At 49.6% G+C, this 17890-nt stretch overlaps 1 protein-coding gene across 1 annotated transcript in view; it reads left to right on the top strand.

Moving 5' to 3' along the window:
- Nucleotides 1-2478: 2478 nt before the first annotated feature.
- LOC138092102 (F-actin-monooxygenase MICAL2-like) overlaps nt 2479-17890 on the top strand; it is a 69151-nt gene continuing 53739 nt past the window's right edge. Inside the window, exons 1-6 of the mRNA XM_068987974.1 lie at nt 2479-2569; nt 3052-3232; nt 4222-4409; nt 13090-13223; nt 14873-15760; nt 15818-16214. Coding sequence (XP_068844075.1) covers nt 2479-2569; nt 3052-3232; nt 4222-4409; nt 13090-13223; nt 14873-15760; nt 15818-16214 — 1879 coding nt within the window. The remainder of the gene's footprint in view (nt 2570-3051; nt 3233-4221; nt 4410-13089; nt 13224-14872; nt 15761-15817; nt 16215-17890) is intronic.

Raw genomic sequence — 17890 nt, 5'->3', positions numbered from 1 at the left:
GACTGCAAGGCCATAGGACAAACTACAACTCTGTTACGGGGAGGGACTGAAGAACTGGGGACGCATCCCAGTCCAAACTCATAGAATAACCCCCATGCATATTGGGACCCATTTGTAGTACTGTTCTGCTCACAGACATACAGACTAGGCCTCATCCTCTGAGGAAATATACTACTGCGTGCTGGTGTCTTAAACTCTCTGTACACCTGTTTTCTCAGCAGCAAAATGGGGATAATACTTCTTTTCTTAGAATCTTGTGTGACACTTAATAGACTTATTACATGCTAAAATTCTCATAAAAGTACTCAGCAAAAGCTGCTGCTATTATTATTACTACATAGTCAAGTATTCAATTATAACACTTACTCCCCAAATGCATCCCCTCCATCTACAGCCTCACCAATGCAGAAGGGTGCATACATGTCCTCACAAGCAAGCATGCACTGTACCAGGACTTACAGACCAGGGACCACCTGGCTGCACCTGCTTGTAAACATGTTTTATTGGACCTGTATAATATTGTAAAATGTGTGGCTTTGCACATAAAAACAAAAATGAATTATCTTCACAGATGGTAAATAGAATTAGGGAGTAGATAACATTTCCCAGAAAGAGTGTGTGGGTGAAAAAATGGGAGGGCCTAGGTGGAAGCATGAAGAACCTGTCATTTAAGGGTTGGCTAGAAGCCAGAATGGTTGAGATGGAACGGTCTGCTAGAAAGGGAGAGAAAGTGAGCCTGGAAGCAGCGAGGAGCACAGTGCAAGAGCTGCAGGAGGGCCCCAAAGCCTAGTGAATTGGATTTAGAAACATGGAGGGCACTGGGGGCTTTGTTGGGAGTCATTTGGATAGTGGAGGTATAGGCAGGATTATAGGGGATTGAGGAGTGAATGATGCGAGGTGAAGAAATGGAGAAAGGGAGTGCAACAAACTCTTCCAAGAAGACTAGGAAGGAAGAAGAGTCGGCTGGGAGTGGGGATAGACTGGGAATAAAAACAGTTTTCTTAAAATGGTAGGGTATGTAAACGCTTATGGAAAAGATGCAGGAGACAAAGAATTAATGACACAGGGAAGATCATGACCTTGGGGGATGTGTAGGGGGAACCAAGATCAAGTGCAGTGTCATCCTTAGAGAGGAGGAAGGACTCCTTTGCCACTGTGACCAGAGAGGAGGTCACTGATAGTGGCCAAGAGGGAACTGGGGCCCGGGCTGCCTGTCTTGCTCATTTATTCACCAACTGATTCATTGATTCACTTAATAGGTATTTATTGAGCATCTACTCTTCACCAGGCACAATACTAGCAAGTAAGAAATAGGCAAAAATCACTGCCTTTATTCTCGGCATGGAAGAGAGAGAACAACAGAATAAGTGGGGAATGTGTGTAGTTCATTAGAAGGTGTGATATGCTATGGATAAAAGTAAAGAGGAAAGGAGAGTGCTGAGGGTGTGGGTTCCCGTTTGAGGAGGATGATTGGGGTCACCTGCTTGAGAAGGTGACAGCTGGCTGAAGGCTTGAAGGTAGTGGGTGAGCAAGCCCTGCTCTTTAAACCCCTCCTTCCTCGGAGGAGGAGGAGGCAAGAACCTCTGAGCTGGGGGCTGAGACGAAGGCGGGCTGAGCGTGGGCGAGTCAGCATGGTGTTCATGTGGTCAGGCTGAGTGTGGGCGAGTCAGCACGGTGTTCATGTGGTCGGAGCAGAGAGCCGGGAGGGAAGCACTGGGAGATGAGGTCACAGGGACCCTAGAGGATTATAAGAGGAGGTGCTGGTATTGTCTGACTTCCTTTAAAAAAAAAAAAAAACTTTTTAATTAGAGGAACATTGCTTTACAATGTTGTGATGGTTTTTTGCCATACATCATCATGAACTGGCCATAGGTATACCTATGTCCCCTCCCTCTTGAAGCCCCCTCCTACCTACCTCCCCATCCCAGCCCTCTAGGTTGTCACGGAGCACCAGCTTTGGGTTGCTTGCATCATACAGCAGTTTCAACAGTCACTCGGCAGCTGTTGAGAACAGACTGAAGGGTGGACACAGCCAGAGGGAAAGCAAGCAGGGAAACCAGTTGAGTCTGTATCTATAATCTAGACAAGAGATGATGGCCACTGGGGTCAGGGTGGTAGCAGAGGAGGCGGTGACAGGTGCCTGGATGCCTGGCGTATTTTCAAGGTAGAGCCAACAGGATTTGCTGATAGCTCGAGTGAAGAGTGGAAGAATGAAAGGAGTCAAGAATGCCACTGAAGTGTTGACTGGAGCAACCAGCAGGCCCCAGTTGCCATTTACGGAGATGGGAGGGCCATGGGGAGGCAGGCTGGGGGAGAGGTGGAGATGGCGATTTCCATGCATGTGAGGTTAAGGTATCTATTGGACATCTCCTTGGAGATGCCAAGAAAGCCTTTGTGTGCATGCATCTACATTCAGGGGAATGTCCAAGTTGGACAGAGAGATGTGTGAGTCCATGCTGTCCGGGGTTATTTAAAGTCATGAGGCTGAATAAGGTCATCAAGGACATGAGTGTAGATGAGAAGAGAAGCAGTTCAAAGACTGAGTCCTGGGACCTTCCAGTGCTAACAGGTCAGGTCCTGGGGAAAGGGGAACACGGAAGGAAACAGAGAAGGGGATAGCCAATGGGGAGGAGGGAGCCAGCTATGCTGTCCTGAGAGAAAAACTGCTTCTAGAAGGAGGAAACGATCAGCTGGGTCAGAGGCTGCTGGTGTGTCAAGTAAGAGGAGAAATGAGAAGTTACTGCTGGGTTTAGCAGCACAGTGTGATTTTGACAAGAGCAGTGCAGAGTCTGGTGGGCCTGCGGTGGGCCCCTGCACGTTTCAACCTTCCTTTATGGGTTAAATGGGATGGTGTGTGTGTTCATGCCCAGCACATAAGATGTGTGCTCTAAATGCTGGGATGTCTGGCGGGCTAAGTGGTGGGGACCCAGTGACGGCACGGAGGAGGAGGTCTATCTTGGAGAGCCCACCCAAGCCTCTGGAGGAGGGGCAGGCTCCCTGCAGGGCTGTCCATTCCCACCATCTCTCTAGACCCTCTTCTCCTCTCAACAGATGAGCCGACTTCCCCCAAGAAGCCCAAGAGCATCCCGGAGCCCGAGCCTGGGGATGTGGCAGGTGGAGCCGCCTCCCCGCCACCCTGTGAGTGGACCTCGGTGAGGATCAGCCCCGGGGAGGATGTGGTTGGACAGGACGTGCTGGCCGTGCGTGTGCTGGTCACCAGCGATGACAGCAGGTACGCTCCCACTGCCGTGGGACGGGGGCAGGATGGGCTGGGCAGACAGCTCTGGGGCGCTAGTCTGCCTACTCCCTTGCAGCTTGGTTCCTTCTGAGGATCATGAGGGGAGACTATTCCAGGCCCCTGTCCTCAGCTTGGAGGGGGTGGTCTTCTCACTTATGTGGCATTTTCCTTCTATGTATGAGTGCATGCTGAGTCACTTCAGTAGCATCTGACTCTTTGAGACCCAGTGGACCGTAGCCTGCCAGGCTCCTCTGTTGCTGGGGATTCTCCAAGCAAGAATACTAGAGCAGGTTGCCATGCCCTCCTCCAGGGAATCTCCCCGACCCAAGGATCAAAACCCGCATCTCTTATATTTCCTGCATTGGCAGGCGGGTTCTTTACCACCTGGGAAGCCCCTTCCTTCTATGCATACCTGTGTCTAAATTTCCTTGTAAGGAATATCATAAGGCGACTCCTGCCAGATTAGGCTTCCCTGGTGGCTCAGATGGTAAAGAATCTGTCTGCAATGCAAGAGACCCGTGTTCAATCCCTGAGTGGGAGAGATCCCCTGGAGAAAGGAATGGCAACCCACTGCAGTATTCTTGCCTGGAGAATCCCATGGACCAGGGAATCTAGTGGGCTACCATCCATGGGGTCACAAAGAGTCGGACATGGCTGAGCGACTTTCACTTTCACTTGCCAGATTAGATTAGGGCCCACCCTAATGACCTCATTTTAAGTTAATGACCTCTGTAAAGACTCTGTCTCTAGAAGCAGTCCCATTCCCAGGTACTTAGAGTTAGGACTTCTTATGAATCTGGGGGGACACAGTTCAGCCCCGAACCAAGCCAGAGGCTGGGTGCCAGGCAGGGAGGTAATGAGACGACAGCCCTTTCCCTGGGAGCCGTTTGTCTGAGGGAGGCAGTGCTGGGCCTGGCACAGCGTGGTAGGGGTGGGGGATTGCAGGCCTCCAAGCTCACCTGTTCTGTCCCTCCACCTTCCAGCTCCGATACAGAGTTGGACCACGCTGACAGTGAGGCCTCCCATGTGGAGCCCTCTGATGAAAGACCCCCGCGACCAGAACTCCAGCTCCCACCCCTCCTGAAGCCCCTCACCCGGCACAGCTCCCTGAGGGAGGCCCTGACCAGGGCAGTCTCTCCACACGACCTCGGGGAGCCCGAAGCTGTGCCTGGTGAGTAGAGAGCCTGCCTGGGAGAGAGACAGGCTTGCCTGACCCTGGGACACGGAGGCAGGAGTGGGGAAGGGGCGCAGAGACTGACTCTCACGGGCAGCATTTCCTCATGGGGGACTGTGGGACAGAACGTCTGGCCCCCAGGCTCAGAGGCGGTGGAGCTGGGAGGCCGGGGGTGAGGGGACTGGACGCAGGGCCAGCCTCCCTCTCCACAGGGAGCTTTGGAATCTCAAGTGGGAAGGTGGCAGAGGGGCCTGGCTGGCTGTCGTGTGTCACAGGCAGAGATAAGGGGTGGGGGTGGCCCAGGACCCTCTCGCCTGGAGCAGTCTCCTCTGTGAATATCTCCTGATGGGCCCTCTGGCATTCCGTGGCCCACAAGGGAAGGTCCAGCTGCTGTTGGGCCACAGGCAGCCCTGGGCAGCAGTTTCCCTGGGGGCAGCACAGGGCCCCTGTCAGTGCCTGGGCCCTGTGGAACGTGTGGGAACACATGCCCTGTCACTGAGAGCTGTATTGGTCAAGGCTTTGCCTATACATGGCGCCACTTCCTCCTCAGGGTGACCCTGTGAGGTAAGTAGCGTGAAGCCCATTTTACAGGTGTGCAAACGGACTCTTTTCCCAAGGACTCACAACTTAGTGAGTGCTGGGTGCTCCACACTCTAAGAAGTAGCTGTCTTTAGCATTCCAGCTTGTTCTAATAAAGGTGGCCTCAGATTGAGTGTTTTGAGTTAGTCAAGAGCGACTGCTAACCCGTGGGTGTGAAGAAACAGGCTAACAGCAACTTGCCAGCAACCAATGGCCTGAGCTTCCCTGGGAAGAGCCGCAGCGCCACTTGTCCTGTGCTTCCCTCTGGTGGCCAAGAGCAGAACTTCCACGTGAACCTAGAAATGCTCTTGGGAGCTGGGGCTGGAATCCTGGAAATTCTGGGTTTACCCTCCCATGTGAGCTGTTTTTAAAAAGGACAGATTGTCATCCAAACACATTTTCTCAGGACCATTTGTGGTGCTATCCAGAGAGGATTAGCACATGCAGAGGACAGAGGCTTGGGTACCGCAGGCCTCTCCCTCTCCCTGGGCTCCAGCCTCCTCAGTTACGAATACGAAGCCTGCCCACCTTTCATTCCTTCCTTCCATTTCTTCTCTCTCCTCGATTGCAGGGGATTTTAGGCAACTTACAAGAGAGGCATAAAACAAAATTGTCTCTGTATATGAAAGAGCGCCTCAAGATAAAGTCTCAAGATATCTATATATACATGAAAGTGAAAACCAGTTTAGGAGGTTTAGACCTCAGAGAGGCAAACCATGACCCTAAACTGTTGTCTACTGGAATCATTTGATACTTAGTTTTCCTGAAGCCACAGTTCAAACGGAAACAATCATTTCTCATTATTCACGAGGAAAAGATACACTGGTTTGCAGGTCTCAGTTCCACTTTTCCTGATGCTTCACCCTGTGGAAATTTCCTGAGAGGGATATTCCACTGTGTGTCTTGAACAATGCCTCTGCAGAAAATGCAGCCACAGTGTTCCCAAGGCTGTTTTATGCAGCGCCCCTTGCTGGCAGGTAAGAGCATGACAGCGAAGCATGACAGCTAGAGCGTTTCTCCCAGGATGGGGTTGGGTGGAGAGATCAAGGCAGTGTGACCAGAGGATTTTGCTTGACAGTCCAGTTTAATTCCAGAATAAGAAACAGAGTAGGCAGAAGTGGACAGACCTCATGACTTTCCAGCGATCTTCTGTCAGTTTTGCCTTCATCCATCATGGTTTCCATCACTGCCAAGCAGACCGCATCGTAAGGTTACAATCTCGGACGTAGTCTGAGTGCTGTGTTTTGTGTTGCTGGTTACAGTGAGTCTGTCACTGTAGCAGGTAATGTAGGGTTGACATCATGTTGTGGGTGTTATAGGGTTTCATTAATCACACTTTTCACCTAGATAAATGGCTCAGAGTTTAGCTGAAGGGATGCTGAAAAATACCAGAACATCACTCTACAAAGACTCCATTTGTACACCAAATGTACACCATTTGTACACCATGCTCAAAGCAGCATTTTTTACAATAGCAGAAAGGTTAATGGCCCAAATGTCCATCAACAGGTGAATGGATAAATTGTGCTATATCCACACAATGGAATGTTATTCACCTTTAAAAAGGAATGAATTTGCAACACACGCTATAACATGAATGGACCTTTAAGTTATTATGCTAAGGAAACTAAGCCATGAGACAAGTATTGTATGATTTCACTTCTATGAGGCATCCAGCATCGTTCAAGTCATAGAGGCAGGGAGTATGGAAAAGTGGTTACTAGGGCCTGGGGGAAGACGGTGGCTAGGGATTATTGTTTAATGGAGACAGGGTTTCATTTGAGATGAAGAACAAGTTCTGGAGATGAATGGAGGTATTTGCACAACGATGCGAATGTACTTAATGCCACTCAACTCTACACATAAAAATGGTAACATGGTGATTTTAATATTATATATGTTTTACCACCTTTGAAAGGACTCTGGGACTGCCTCAGCTCATCAAGGAACCTATCGCCTTCTCAAAGTTTTTTAGCATAGAGCATGCCCATGATGATGGTTAAAAATAGAACTTGAGCCCTGTCTAATAGAAGTCAGAGAAAACACTCCATAATGCTCCCCTAAAACACCATGTTCAGTGGTTCCTAAAGAATACCATTTAAGGGGCAGGTTTCTAGGTTCCTTCCTTCTGAGACTCAGATGTCTTGGGTCTAGAGTTGGGCACAATATCTGCATTTGCATAAGTGCCCCAGATGCCTCCAGGAAAGAGGGCCACCACAGAGGCCAAATTTGAGGGCCCAGTGTGGGAATGGGATACATTTATATCCCGCTACCCACTCTCAGGCCCCAAATGGCCGAGACCCATTTCTTCTGCCTGTGATGTTCATTTTGCTCAGCTGATTCTCAAGGCCCAGCCCACGGCATCCTGCAAGTGTGTTTCCATTGGAACCAGGACAAGAGGAGGGACCGTGGCCATGGATTGTACAGGGGTTCAGTTAAAATCGAAAGGGCTTGGGGACTCTGGGGGTAATACGGAAAGAGGTTGGTGTTTTCTGCAGCTTCCAGGCTTCAGTGAGAGCAGCTCTGGTTCCTCTATGACACAGCTGTGGCATTGATGTTAGACTTCAGCTTCAAAGAGCTGCTCTGCTAAAAACAGATGTGTTATATATGCCTGTGTACATATAGGCATATATGTATACATGTATGCACATAAACATGTAAGTACACATGCTTATTACCAATGGGTGAGTTAGAATGATGGTACTTAATTTGAGATCTTTTCTGAAAGAGGGCAGTACCTGGCCCCCAGCAGTGTCTCAATAAATGTTTGATGACTGAATGAATGAAAACTTAGAGGTGTGTGTTATAGAGACAGGGACAGCCTGAGTAAAGGAAGGGGCTCGGTCAGTTATGACCATGAGTCTACTAGCTTTTGGTAAATGGGCCATAGGAGACAACTCCCTATTTGTCCTATCCATTTAACAGACTCTTCCTCCCTCCTCATCTCCCCTGCCTTTTTCTTTTTCCCACCACAGCTCTGCAGTGGGCCAATAGCTTCCAGTGTCCAACTCCCAGCGAATACCAGAGTGGGAGAAGATTCCAGTCCAGTGAGTCATGAGCTCCCTGGGGAAGGTGGGGGCGGGCAAGAGCTGTCTGATTAATTCTCAGGGGCAGCTGTTCTCACTCCTCACATGTCCTCTCTGAACCGGCCTCCTGGATGTGAGGGGAAAGGAAAGAAATGTATGTTTGACTCCATTTCCACTGCTCACTAGACGAAGTACTTTCCAATGGATTTTCTACCTTCAGCGAGCCTTAGAACTCTACAACTGCACTTGAAAGGGGCCTGAGCTCCAAGCTTCTTGAAACAAAGATGAAACTGTGGCCCAGGGGCTCTATACATTTTGGTTCAGTTCACTGGAACTAGGCTGGGGCTGTCAGCTTAACCTTGAGCACTAGTGGGTAAAGCAATGAAAGAACACACACACACACGCACACACACACACACATCCACCCACCCACCCCCTTCTTTCTCTGAACAGGCTACCAGGACCAGGGCCTGCAGCAGGTGCCAAGGCAGCAGGCTCCCACTAGGGGGCGTAATGACTGCGCGCACGGTTGGCGATGTCCTAGGGCCAGCCCGCGCCTGATGCCACCCTAGTTACCGAGCAGAAATGGAATTCCCTCTCCAATCTCGAGAGCGGGCACGGACTCTTCATCTGATTCCAAGTTCATCGCTGCCCTCACGCTCCCTCTCCAGACTTTGCTGTAAGAGAGATGGACCCAGGAAAGCCTTGGCTTAGACCAAAAAAAAAAATAATAATAATAAGAAATGAAGTTGGAATAGCGTGCTAGTTTAGTTAACTTCTTCCTTCTGAGTCATCACTGACTCCTGGTCAGTGAGTCATTCTCCCCGAAACCCCAAGACCTGCAGCCCCTTTTCCTTGGCCCAGGCGGGGACAATGGGCACTTCTGGACCAGGGCCGCACACCTGGGCAGGCCACATCACCAGGAAAAACCTAAAATAACTCGAGCCATTCTGTAGTTCCAGGCAAGGAAGGTAAGGGGAAGGAGGGAATTAACCTTCAGTGAAGGCCCAGGTCAGGCCTTTTTCACGTGTTATTTCATTTACTCCCCCACCTCAACCCCTCCTCAGCCACGGGAATTCTATGGGTGGGTCGATTTGGGCACAGATTCTGTCCATCTCTTCCAGCTGTCTTTACTGAGTGCCACTGGTATGAGGGGTCTGGCCTCGCCCTCAAGGAGGTCCTGGTAGGGGAGTGGGGGGTGGGGGACGGTGAGAGCTGGGAGCCTGGTAGGTGACCCTCCCAGCAGGGTGGGGGATCCTGGAGGAGGCACAGGGGAGAGGAGACTGCTAACCAGTGGCATGGTTTCTCAGCTATGTCTTTAGTTAACCCAGGAGTATCAGCTGTTGCTTCTCAAATGTATATAAAAATTTGAGAGCCAGCCTCGAGTTTGAATCATTTCCAGGGGCTAAGTGCTTAGTATGGGCCTGGAGCAGAGGAGGCACCCAGTCCTTGCTTTCAGAATGAATAAATAAATTAACGGAGGAACTAACTAAAGAGTCTGGGACCAAGCCAGTTGAACTGAGCGTAGGAAGAGACCATGACTTCAGCCTGAGCAGGCTCCACCCCTAGAGGGCGCTCCAAGACTTTGGGAGGATTTAAGAATTGCCTACGCTCCAAATTTGGGGAAGCTGCACCCTGGGATCCCAGTCTTTGTGAAAACCTCCGGAGCCATCTTTCAGTCATCTTCATTGTGCCCGAAAGGAAATCCAGTAGGCAAGGCTGGTCCTGAAGAAGGGAGCAAAGCTTGGGGTACTGTCTCATCTATCCCTTCACTGCCCTGTTAAAGCTGGCTCAGGCCCCAGCCCCAGACAGGTGGATGGAGCGGGCTGTGTGTCTGCCCTTATCACTCTCCCCCAGCTGACCACACTCACCAGAATGATCTCTAGGATCAGGGGGAAATGTCTGTATTGCCCCAGACAAGAGGGAGCTGACCCAGGGAGGATATGGGAGGATCTGCAATCTGGATTCTAGTCTGTTCATCAACCCCCTTTGCACGATGGGACTGGAAGGGCCAGTGGCACCCAGGATTGAGGCTCCCATAGAGGTCAGGCAGCCTGGCTGGACCATGCCAAGGTTTCAAACAAAATAAGAAAGGGCCAGCAGAGAAGGATGTGAGCTGTAAGTGAAAATGAAGCCTCTGGACCCTGAGTTGCAGAAGTCCTGGCCAGGGTGGGTGTGTGCAGTCTCCCCTGAAACAGGTTAGCGGTTCAGCAGTGCCTTTATGGGACACCACCTGTGTGCATGGGAGGAAGGGAATGGGATTCATATTTAGCTACCATGTGGCGTCTAGGGCTTCCCTGATGGCTCAGTTGGTATAGAATCCACCTGCAATGCAGGAGACTCTGGTTCGATTCCTGGGTCTAGAAGATCTGCTGGGAAAGGGATAGGCTACCCACTCCAGTATTCTTGGGCTTCCCTGTGGCTCAGCTGGTAAAGAATCTGCCTGCAATGTGGAAGACTTGACTTCCATCCCTGGGTTGGGAAGATCCCCTGAAGAAGGGAAAGGCTACCCACTCCAGTATTCTGGCCTGGAGAATTCCAAGGACTGTATAGTCCATGAGGTGGCAAAGAGTCGGACACGACTGAGCGACTTCCACTGTTCACTGTGGGATTTACTTTGCGCTCTGTGCTGAGCACCTCTTTTTAACCCCATTTTATTTCTCCAGCTTCCCCATGAAACAGCACTAGGCTTCCCATTTTTCAGATGAGAAACCTGAGGGTTACGTAACTCGCTTGGCATCAGCCAGCTGGCGTGGGTGTGAAGGGGGTGGTGTTCCAGGCTCCCCGTCACCATCCCCTGAGGGAACCCGAAGGCCTCGGTGGGTGAGATTTCCTGTCGCCTCTCAGCTGTGCTCTGGTGCCCCTTTCCTCTCCCAGGCTGGGACTTGAATGGCAGGTGCGTTGCTTCCATCTCCTCAGGGCCGCCTCCCAGTTCTGAGGCCTCACCCTTGAGGCCATGTGTGGAGAGAGACCCCACTCACTGGGTGGGGGTGGGAATTAGATAAAGAAGAGAGGGGGGCACTCCCAGGTCATGACCTTGAGAACCCCAAGGCTCTCCTGCGAGCTTGATTCCCAAGGTGTCCTGGCTCTGTATCAGAAGGTTCCCAGATTGCTCCTCAGAGGAACAAAGAGGCAGTCTGTGGAGCTGAGGGGACTTTGGGACAAGTTCAGGAGTTTGATTCAGGAGATGGCAGAAAGAGGAGAATGAGGGGGCGAGGAAGAGGAGGAGAAGGAATTTAGCAGGAATTTGGCAAGCCCAGGACAGGAAGCACAGCAACAACTGACTCACAGCTTTTGCCTTTTTAGGCTCGAACCATCTAATCGTGGACTGAGATGGGGGTTCGTTGGGGTGACAGGCAGGCCGGCCAGCTGCCCACCCCCACCTGTGTCAGCTCCTGGCAGCCAGTGTGGCCTTTGTCCCCAGCAGCTCCTTCCTGCCACTCTCAGATCTGTTTCCCTGAGTTACCTTTTCCCCCTGGAGCTCTTCCGTTGGGAAGCTTGCTGACCGTGTGTGTGGCCAGCTTTTCATAGCCCAGGCCTGGGATGCATGCTCCAACATGCTTGCATTTGAGAGAGGAAAGCAGGTCAGAGTGCTGGCAAACCCCCTGTGTGGCTCCCTGGTGGTCTGGAGGGAACTCCTTTTGTGGTGAGCTTGGGTTTGGCTTGGCCTGGATGAGCCCCAGAGGAGGGGCCTCTCAGCCAAAGCTCTGGGGAAACTGAGGCCAGGGGATCGTGTTAAGAAGCAAGCTGAAATCTCATGCCTTGGAGGGAAATGGAAATGGGTCAGCCGAGCAGCCAAAAGTAAGGATTCTGACAAGAATGGATAGACAGGTGTTCCTGCGAGCTTCCCTGGAGAACAGCCTTTATGTGCCTGGAGGGCTTACGGGACAGCTGGCTGGGCTGGTGGGTCAGACACTTGGTGGGTAAATCTGCAAGTGAGCATGGCATCTTCTGAATCCATTTGAGGACTGGTTACTGAAATGGTATGATAGGGAAACAAAACTCTCGAGAGTGTAGGTTTGTTGCTGTTGAGTCACTAAGTCTCGTCCGACTCTTTTGTGACCCCATGGACTGTAGCCCACCAGGCTACTCTGTCCATGGGGTTTCCCAGGCAAGAATACTGGAGTTGCCATCTCCTTCCTCAGGGGATCTTCCCGACTCAAGGATTGAACTCACGACTCCTACACTGGCAGGCGGATTCTTACCACTGAGCCAGCAGGGAGGCCCCGATTTAAGGTTCCTAGAGGGTACACGTCCGCACGTGGTGCGTGCCCTCAGGAGAGAGAGGCAATGAGCTTGGTCTTGTAGGCGACATCTGTTAGAACTCTGTTGTAATGAGACTAATTGATTTCAGCTCCCACAGTTCAGAATTAGGCTCATCCTCAGTCCCAGGCACGCTCCTTTCTCCTGTCCATCTGAGCACACGCACTCTCTCTTGCTTGTTCCCTGACCAGCAGGAGCTTGGCATGAACCCCACTCCATATGTGTCAGATGCTTTGATGCTCATTACGACCTCCCTCCCTCGAGTTCTCTTAAAACGTCAGGCTGGCCATCTCGTCTGAGAGCCCCTTGGTGCACCCGTGAGAGGAGGAGCCCTTTTCCTCAGCTGTGACTGCCTCTCCTGTGTTACCCCATCCGTGCCCATGGCAAATGGTCCAGCCTCTTGTGGGAAGAGGCCTCAGGTGGCCTGTTTATTGACTAAGGAATTTAATGCAGCCCCAGCTCCCCACCACGATGGCTTTAGGGCAGACATTAGAGGTAGATGTCTGTTTCCCAGAAAAACCCTGGAGACCCCTCTTCCCTCTCTCAGGAGCATTCTCCTGTGGGTGTGAGACATAGTGGTTCTTGGACTTTTCATCCTGAGACCTCCTTCCCCTAAGGAACCTGACACTCCTGTGCCTGTTCTTCCAAGTCCCAGGCTCTGGGCTCCAGGGCCTCTGAATTGGTCTCCAGCATCTTCCTCTCCTGACTCAATTTATAGAATGGAGCTTCACTGATAAACCTCCCCTTTCCTTGATAAAATAAGGAAAAACCACAACTCCGTAATGGAGAGCATGTTCTTTCCTTGGTAGATTTCATACCAGTGTACCGCAAAACGGCGGTGTTGCCTCCAAAGGAAGCTTGTCCTCCCCCGCCTCCGCCTTCTCCATCCTCCCCTTCCTCGACTGATGACCTGAATGCCCTGGACACTCCCTCCCTTACTCAGGTAAGTGCCTTCAGGGCCCTGCACAGGCATGAGGATGATGCCTGTACTCCTCCTACTTCCACACTAAGCTCTGGATTCCTAGCATCCTTAGGTCACCCCAGTTGCAAAGCCAGGGCCAGAGAGATGCTCTGTCAAGAGCCCACCCCAGGCTTCTTCATTTGTACCTTTCACAAAAGTGCACTCTGCTCCTTCTCAGTCACCAAGGGCATAGCCAGCCACTCCCTCACTCAGCAGACTTTATGAGGCCTGGAATCTGGGCTGGACTGTGGGGTGCAGAGATGCTTGGGCTTATGCTCTGCCCTTGATGACCTCACAGAGGGTATTGAGGAGCTGGCAGCTATAGGGTGGCAAGTACAGAATGGAGAGGGCCTTTGGTCGCAGCTGAGAACCTTGGAAGCAACATCCCGCTTGAACAGAAAATGGCCTCACTGAGATAGACAGGATCGGACTCTTTCCTTCAGTATGAATCTATGAAGCCTCTGTTACCTGCCAGAGCCTGTTCTAGACTCTGGGAAGTAGAACATCCAAGACAGAATATTTCATTCTCCTGAGAAGCTCCTGTCCCATGACCAGAGCTCTGGGCAGGACGCAGCCTCTCCTTCTAAAGTCTGTTATGTTCTCCCTCTGCCAAGGGCCAAGCTCCTGAATGCGGGCAATGATTGATTGCCTTCTCAATGGGGAGGCATGAATCAGGTTTTAAAGGGTCCTTGTGCAGTCGCTAATTCACGTCTGTCTCTTTGACCCCATGGACTTTTAGCATGCCAAGCTTCCCTGTCCTTCACTGTCTCCTGGAGTTTGCTCAGACTCATGTCCATTCAGTGATGCCATCCAACCGTCTCATTCTCTGTTGCCCCCTACTTCTCCTGCCCTCAATCTTTCCCAGCATCAGGGTCTCTTCCTAAGAGTCGGCTCTTTGCATCAGGTGGCCAAATTATTGGAGCTTCAGCTTTAGTCCTTCCGATGATATTCAGTGTTGATTTCCTTTAGGATTGACCTATTTGATCTCCTTGCTGTCCAAGGGACTCTCAGGAGTCTTCTCCAGCACCACAATTCAAAGGCATCAATTCTCTGGTGCTCAGCTTTCTTTATGATCCAATTGTCACATCTATACATGAAAAACCACAGCTGAAAGGGTTATTGGAAGATCCCAAAGTCTTTCCTGCCACCACAGTTCCAAGCCAGAGAGGGTAGTTGTCTCTCTTTAATGGTCTCCAAGGAAAAAAGTCTTGGTTTCTTGGTTGTTGGAGGACCATACCTATGGGTAGGATACCCCCGTTGGTAGGGACCATAGCTGAGCCTCCGCATGTGCCTGGCCACCCATACGGGCCAGGCTAGCCCTGCCCTCACTGGTCTGGGAGCTTGTCAACGACTTTGTCTTCCTTCTGGCTTTCTACCCACCTAATCTAAGACTCAGGTAAGCCTTTGATCAGTGATATGGAGGCTCTGGGCCAATTCTAGCCCATTCCAAGGCAGCCACTTAGAAGGAAGAGTGGCCCTCTGAAATCACCCTAGGCAGAATTCTTTTTGACTTTGGGTGTCTGAGATCTGAAGAGAGGAAGGGAGGGGACTGTGGGATGCAATGCACCTCCTCATGTAAGTAAATGGTGGGAGCTTCTAAACCGCTGCTGGGTTTTGCCTGTCCCTTCCAGGTGACAGTTTTCAACACCCCCTCACAAATCTCCAGAGGTCATTTCAGTCCATCCACCCCCATCTTTCTGAGGCGTGCCAAAGCCCATGGACCACCCAAGGATCTCCCCCTGCATCTGCCTCATGGACAGGTACTGGAGCGGATGGAATACTGCCTGGTGAGGCCTGGTGGAGACAGCCTTGAGAGCTCCAGGCCACCCAGCCCTGCAGAGATGGCTTCTGATGGGTGTCAGGAGGCAGTGGCCCCTCCTAGGGACATCAGAAGCATCCACAGAGGCCCATACCCTCTTGAAGGGAAGGACAGGTGCTTGCCAGACCACCCGCTGTCTCCCTGGGCTGGAGAGGAGCCTGGAGAAGGGAGTACCAGACCCAGGAGGGTAGAGGATGGTGGGTTGGAGCTGGCAGAGAAGTCAGGCTTAAAGAAGTTGGTTCTCACTCCGGAGCAGAAGACTTGGTTGTTGGATTGGAACGACTCTAATCTTGAGAACTTGCACCTGGAAACAGGGACACGACTTTCCCAAAAGAGCACTAAAAATGGTACAGGAGGCCGTGTGCTGAAACCTGTCCGCCCCCTGCTGCTTCCTCGGGCAGAGAAAGAGAGCTTGCCAGCCCAGAGACAGTCTCAGGAGAAGATGCGGGCCCCAGCTGAACGGGCTCCTGGGGAGCGAAGCACGGCCCCACCCAAGTCTCCACTGCGGCTCATAGCCAACGCCATCCGGAGGTCCCTGGAGCCGCTCCTCCCCAACTCTGACGGTGGGAGGAAGGCCTGGGCCAAGCCAGAGTCAAAGACTTTGCCCACCAGCCCACCTCATGCTTACACTCGCTCATTCAGCTTTCGGAAAAGCAGCTCCAGTAAAGACAGCGATCAGCCATCCCCCAAGAGAGACGTGGCAAGCAAGGCCTCAGCCTTCTTCTCCCTGGGCTCCCCGACTGCAAGGGCTGCCCAGCCCTCAGCCCTGAGCCCTCCTGCCCCTGCCTTTTGCACCCACAGTTTGCCCAGCCGGCCATCCAAGGTGTTTCCTGCATGTGTGCCCCAACCCTGTGGTAGGATCGAAGATGTCCCCACACTCCTGGAGAAAGTGAGTTTGCGGGAGACAGTCCCAGATGCTTCCAGGGTTCCCAAGAAAAGGACCTCACTCTTCTCCTCCTTCAGACTCAAAGACAAATCTTTTGAGAGTTCCCTCCAAGAATCTGGACCAAGAAAGGACTCCCAAGACCTCTTCAGCAGCCCCAAGGGGAAGGTGCCACCCATGGGCAATGCCCAGCCCCCAGAGAAGCAGATGCAGCCAGTCAGTAGCACCTGCCTGGGGCAGAAGGTCCCTCCTTCTCCAGAGAAAGATGCAAGTAAGTGGTTCTTTCCTAGCAAAAGTCTCCCATTCATGCGGGAAAGTTAGTTATCCTTATTGGATTAATAAGTAGCCATCTTTCACCTCATTTTGCTTCTCAAATTCTGACAAAAAATTTCTGGAAAATTTGGAAAAAATCTGAAAAAAATTAAATTTGGAATTATGTTGTATAAAGTTTTGAAAGAGACAAAGTATCAACCATAATTCCTCCTCTTTCTCACTCATTGACCATATGAATATTTTTCACTGTTGTACATAAAATTTTATATCTTTTAAATCAACATTCAACATAAATATTAAGTCAATTACCTTATATTCTACACAAATGTGGTTTATTGGCTGTAGAATAGTCTACCTAGTGTATATGTTATTATTTAATGAACTATTTTCTTATTAACTTATGTACTGTATATGAATATATTTTTATTTTATATATGGTATTGAATGAACATTTTTATGGACATAGCTTTTTCTTTCCTTTTAATGATATTTTTAGGATAGTTTCCAAGAAATGGGATTGCTAGTTGAAAGTGTGAATTTTTAAAGATTCTTAACTGACACCGACAAATTATTTTTTAAAAGAGAATTACATGGGTAAAGACTTCATAGGTTCTCTCTGTGTTATTTCTTACAACTATATGTTGTAAATTTTAGTTAAAACAAGGGAAAGGGACCAGTTTATATTTCACCGTTAATGATGAGAGTACCTTTTCCACAACACCGTCACCTGCATTAAGTATCATATTTTTTCTATGTTACTATTTTACTAGTCAAAAAAAAAATTGGTGTCTCTTTTAAACTTGTGTTTTTTTTATTACTAGCTTAAACACATTTATGTATATTTGACTACCAGTGGAACCTTAGATTTTTTAAATATTTCAATCTGAGTATAATTTTTAAAATTATAAAATTAATTAATATATCAATAGATCAGAATACTTTAACAATAAAGAAATATTTTTAGAAAGTAACATGTAATCTCTCACCCTACTCTCCTCCTTGCAGTGGGGGTACTTACCCTTAGATAGTGTAAACAACATGATTTCTTTTTTGTTATTGATATTTGTTTGATTGCTTTAAACAAACTGATTCTACCATCCCTATTGTTGAGAACTTTATTTTTTTAAACTTTTAAAAAATTTAACTTTTGTCTTGGAACTTCAGTTTTCAACCAAATGTTATTTTTCTTCTGGCACTTTAATCAAAATGCTATGTAAGTCAGGGACTTGATTTTATCTATGCTAAAACCAGATTAAGTAAAGAGTCTGTTGCCTAAAAAAAAAAAACAAAAGACTGTATTGATTAACAATAGGCTTTATTTTTAGCAAATTCAGGATAAACATGGACAGACTGGAATGTAACTATGCCCTTTTTATTACATCGTAAAGTTCAATGCGTTGTGGATTTTTTGATAATACATTCACATGGCTCCAAATAAAAGGGTACAAAAGGCATAAAATGAACAGTCGTATCTTCTGTCTATGTCCCTAAGTCATCCAGGTCCTATCACTGATGACAGATACTGTTATCAGGTTCTTGGGCATTCTTCCAGACAGAATTTATGAATAAATGAGCAAATTTACATATCATATGCTTTCTTTTTCCAGAATTAATAGCATGCTACTGTATTGCATACACTGTTTTGGAACTTTTAATTTTATTTTGGAGGTCAAT

The sequence above is a fragment of the Capricornis sumatraensis genome, chromosome 16 (assembly GCF_032405125.1).
Source record: "Capricornis sumatraensis isolate serow.1 chromosome 16, serow.2, whole genome shotgun sequence".
NCBI classification, from domain to species: domain Eukaryota; kingdom Metazoa; phylum Chordata; class Mammalia; order Artiodactyla; family Bovidae; genus Capricornis; species Capricornis sumatraensis.
The sequence above is the reverse complement of the archived record's forward strand: the minus strand, read 5'-3'. Positions and strand labels throughout refer to the sequence as shown.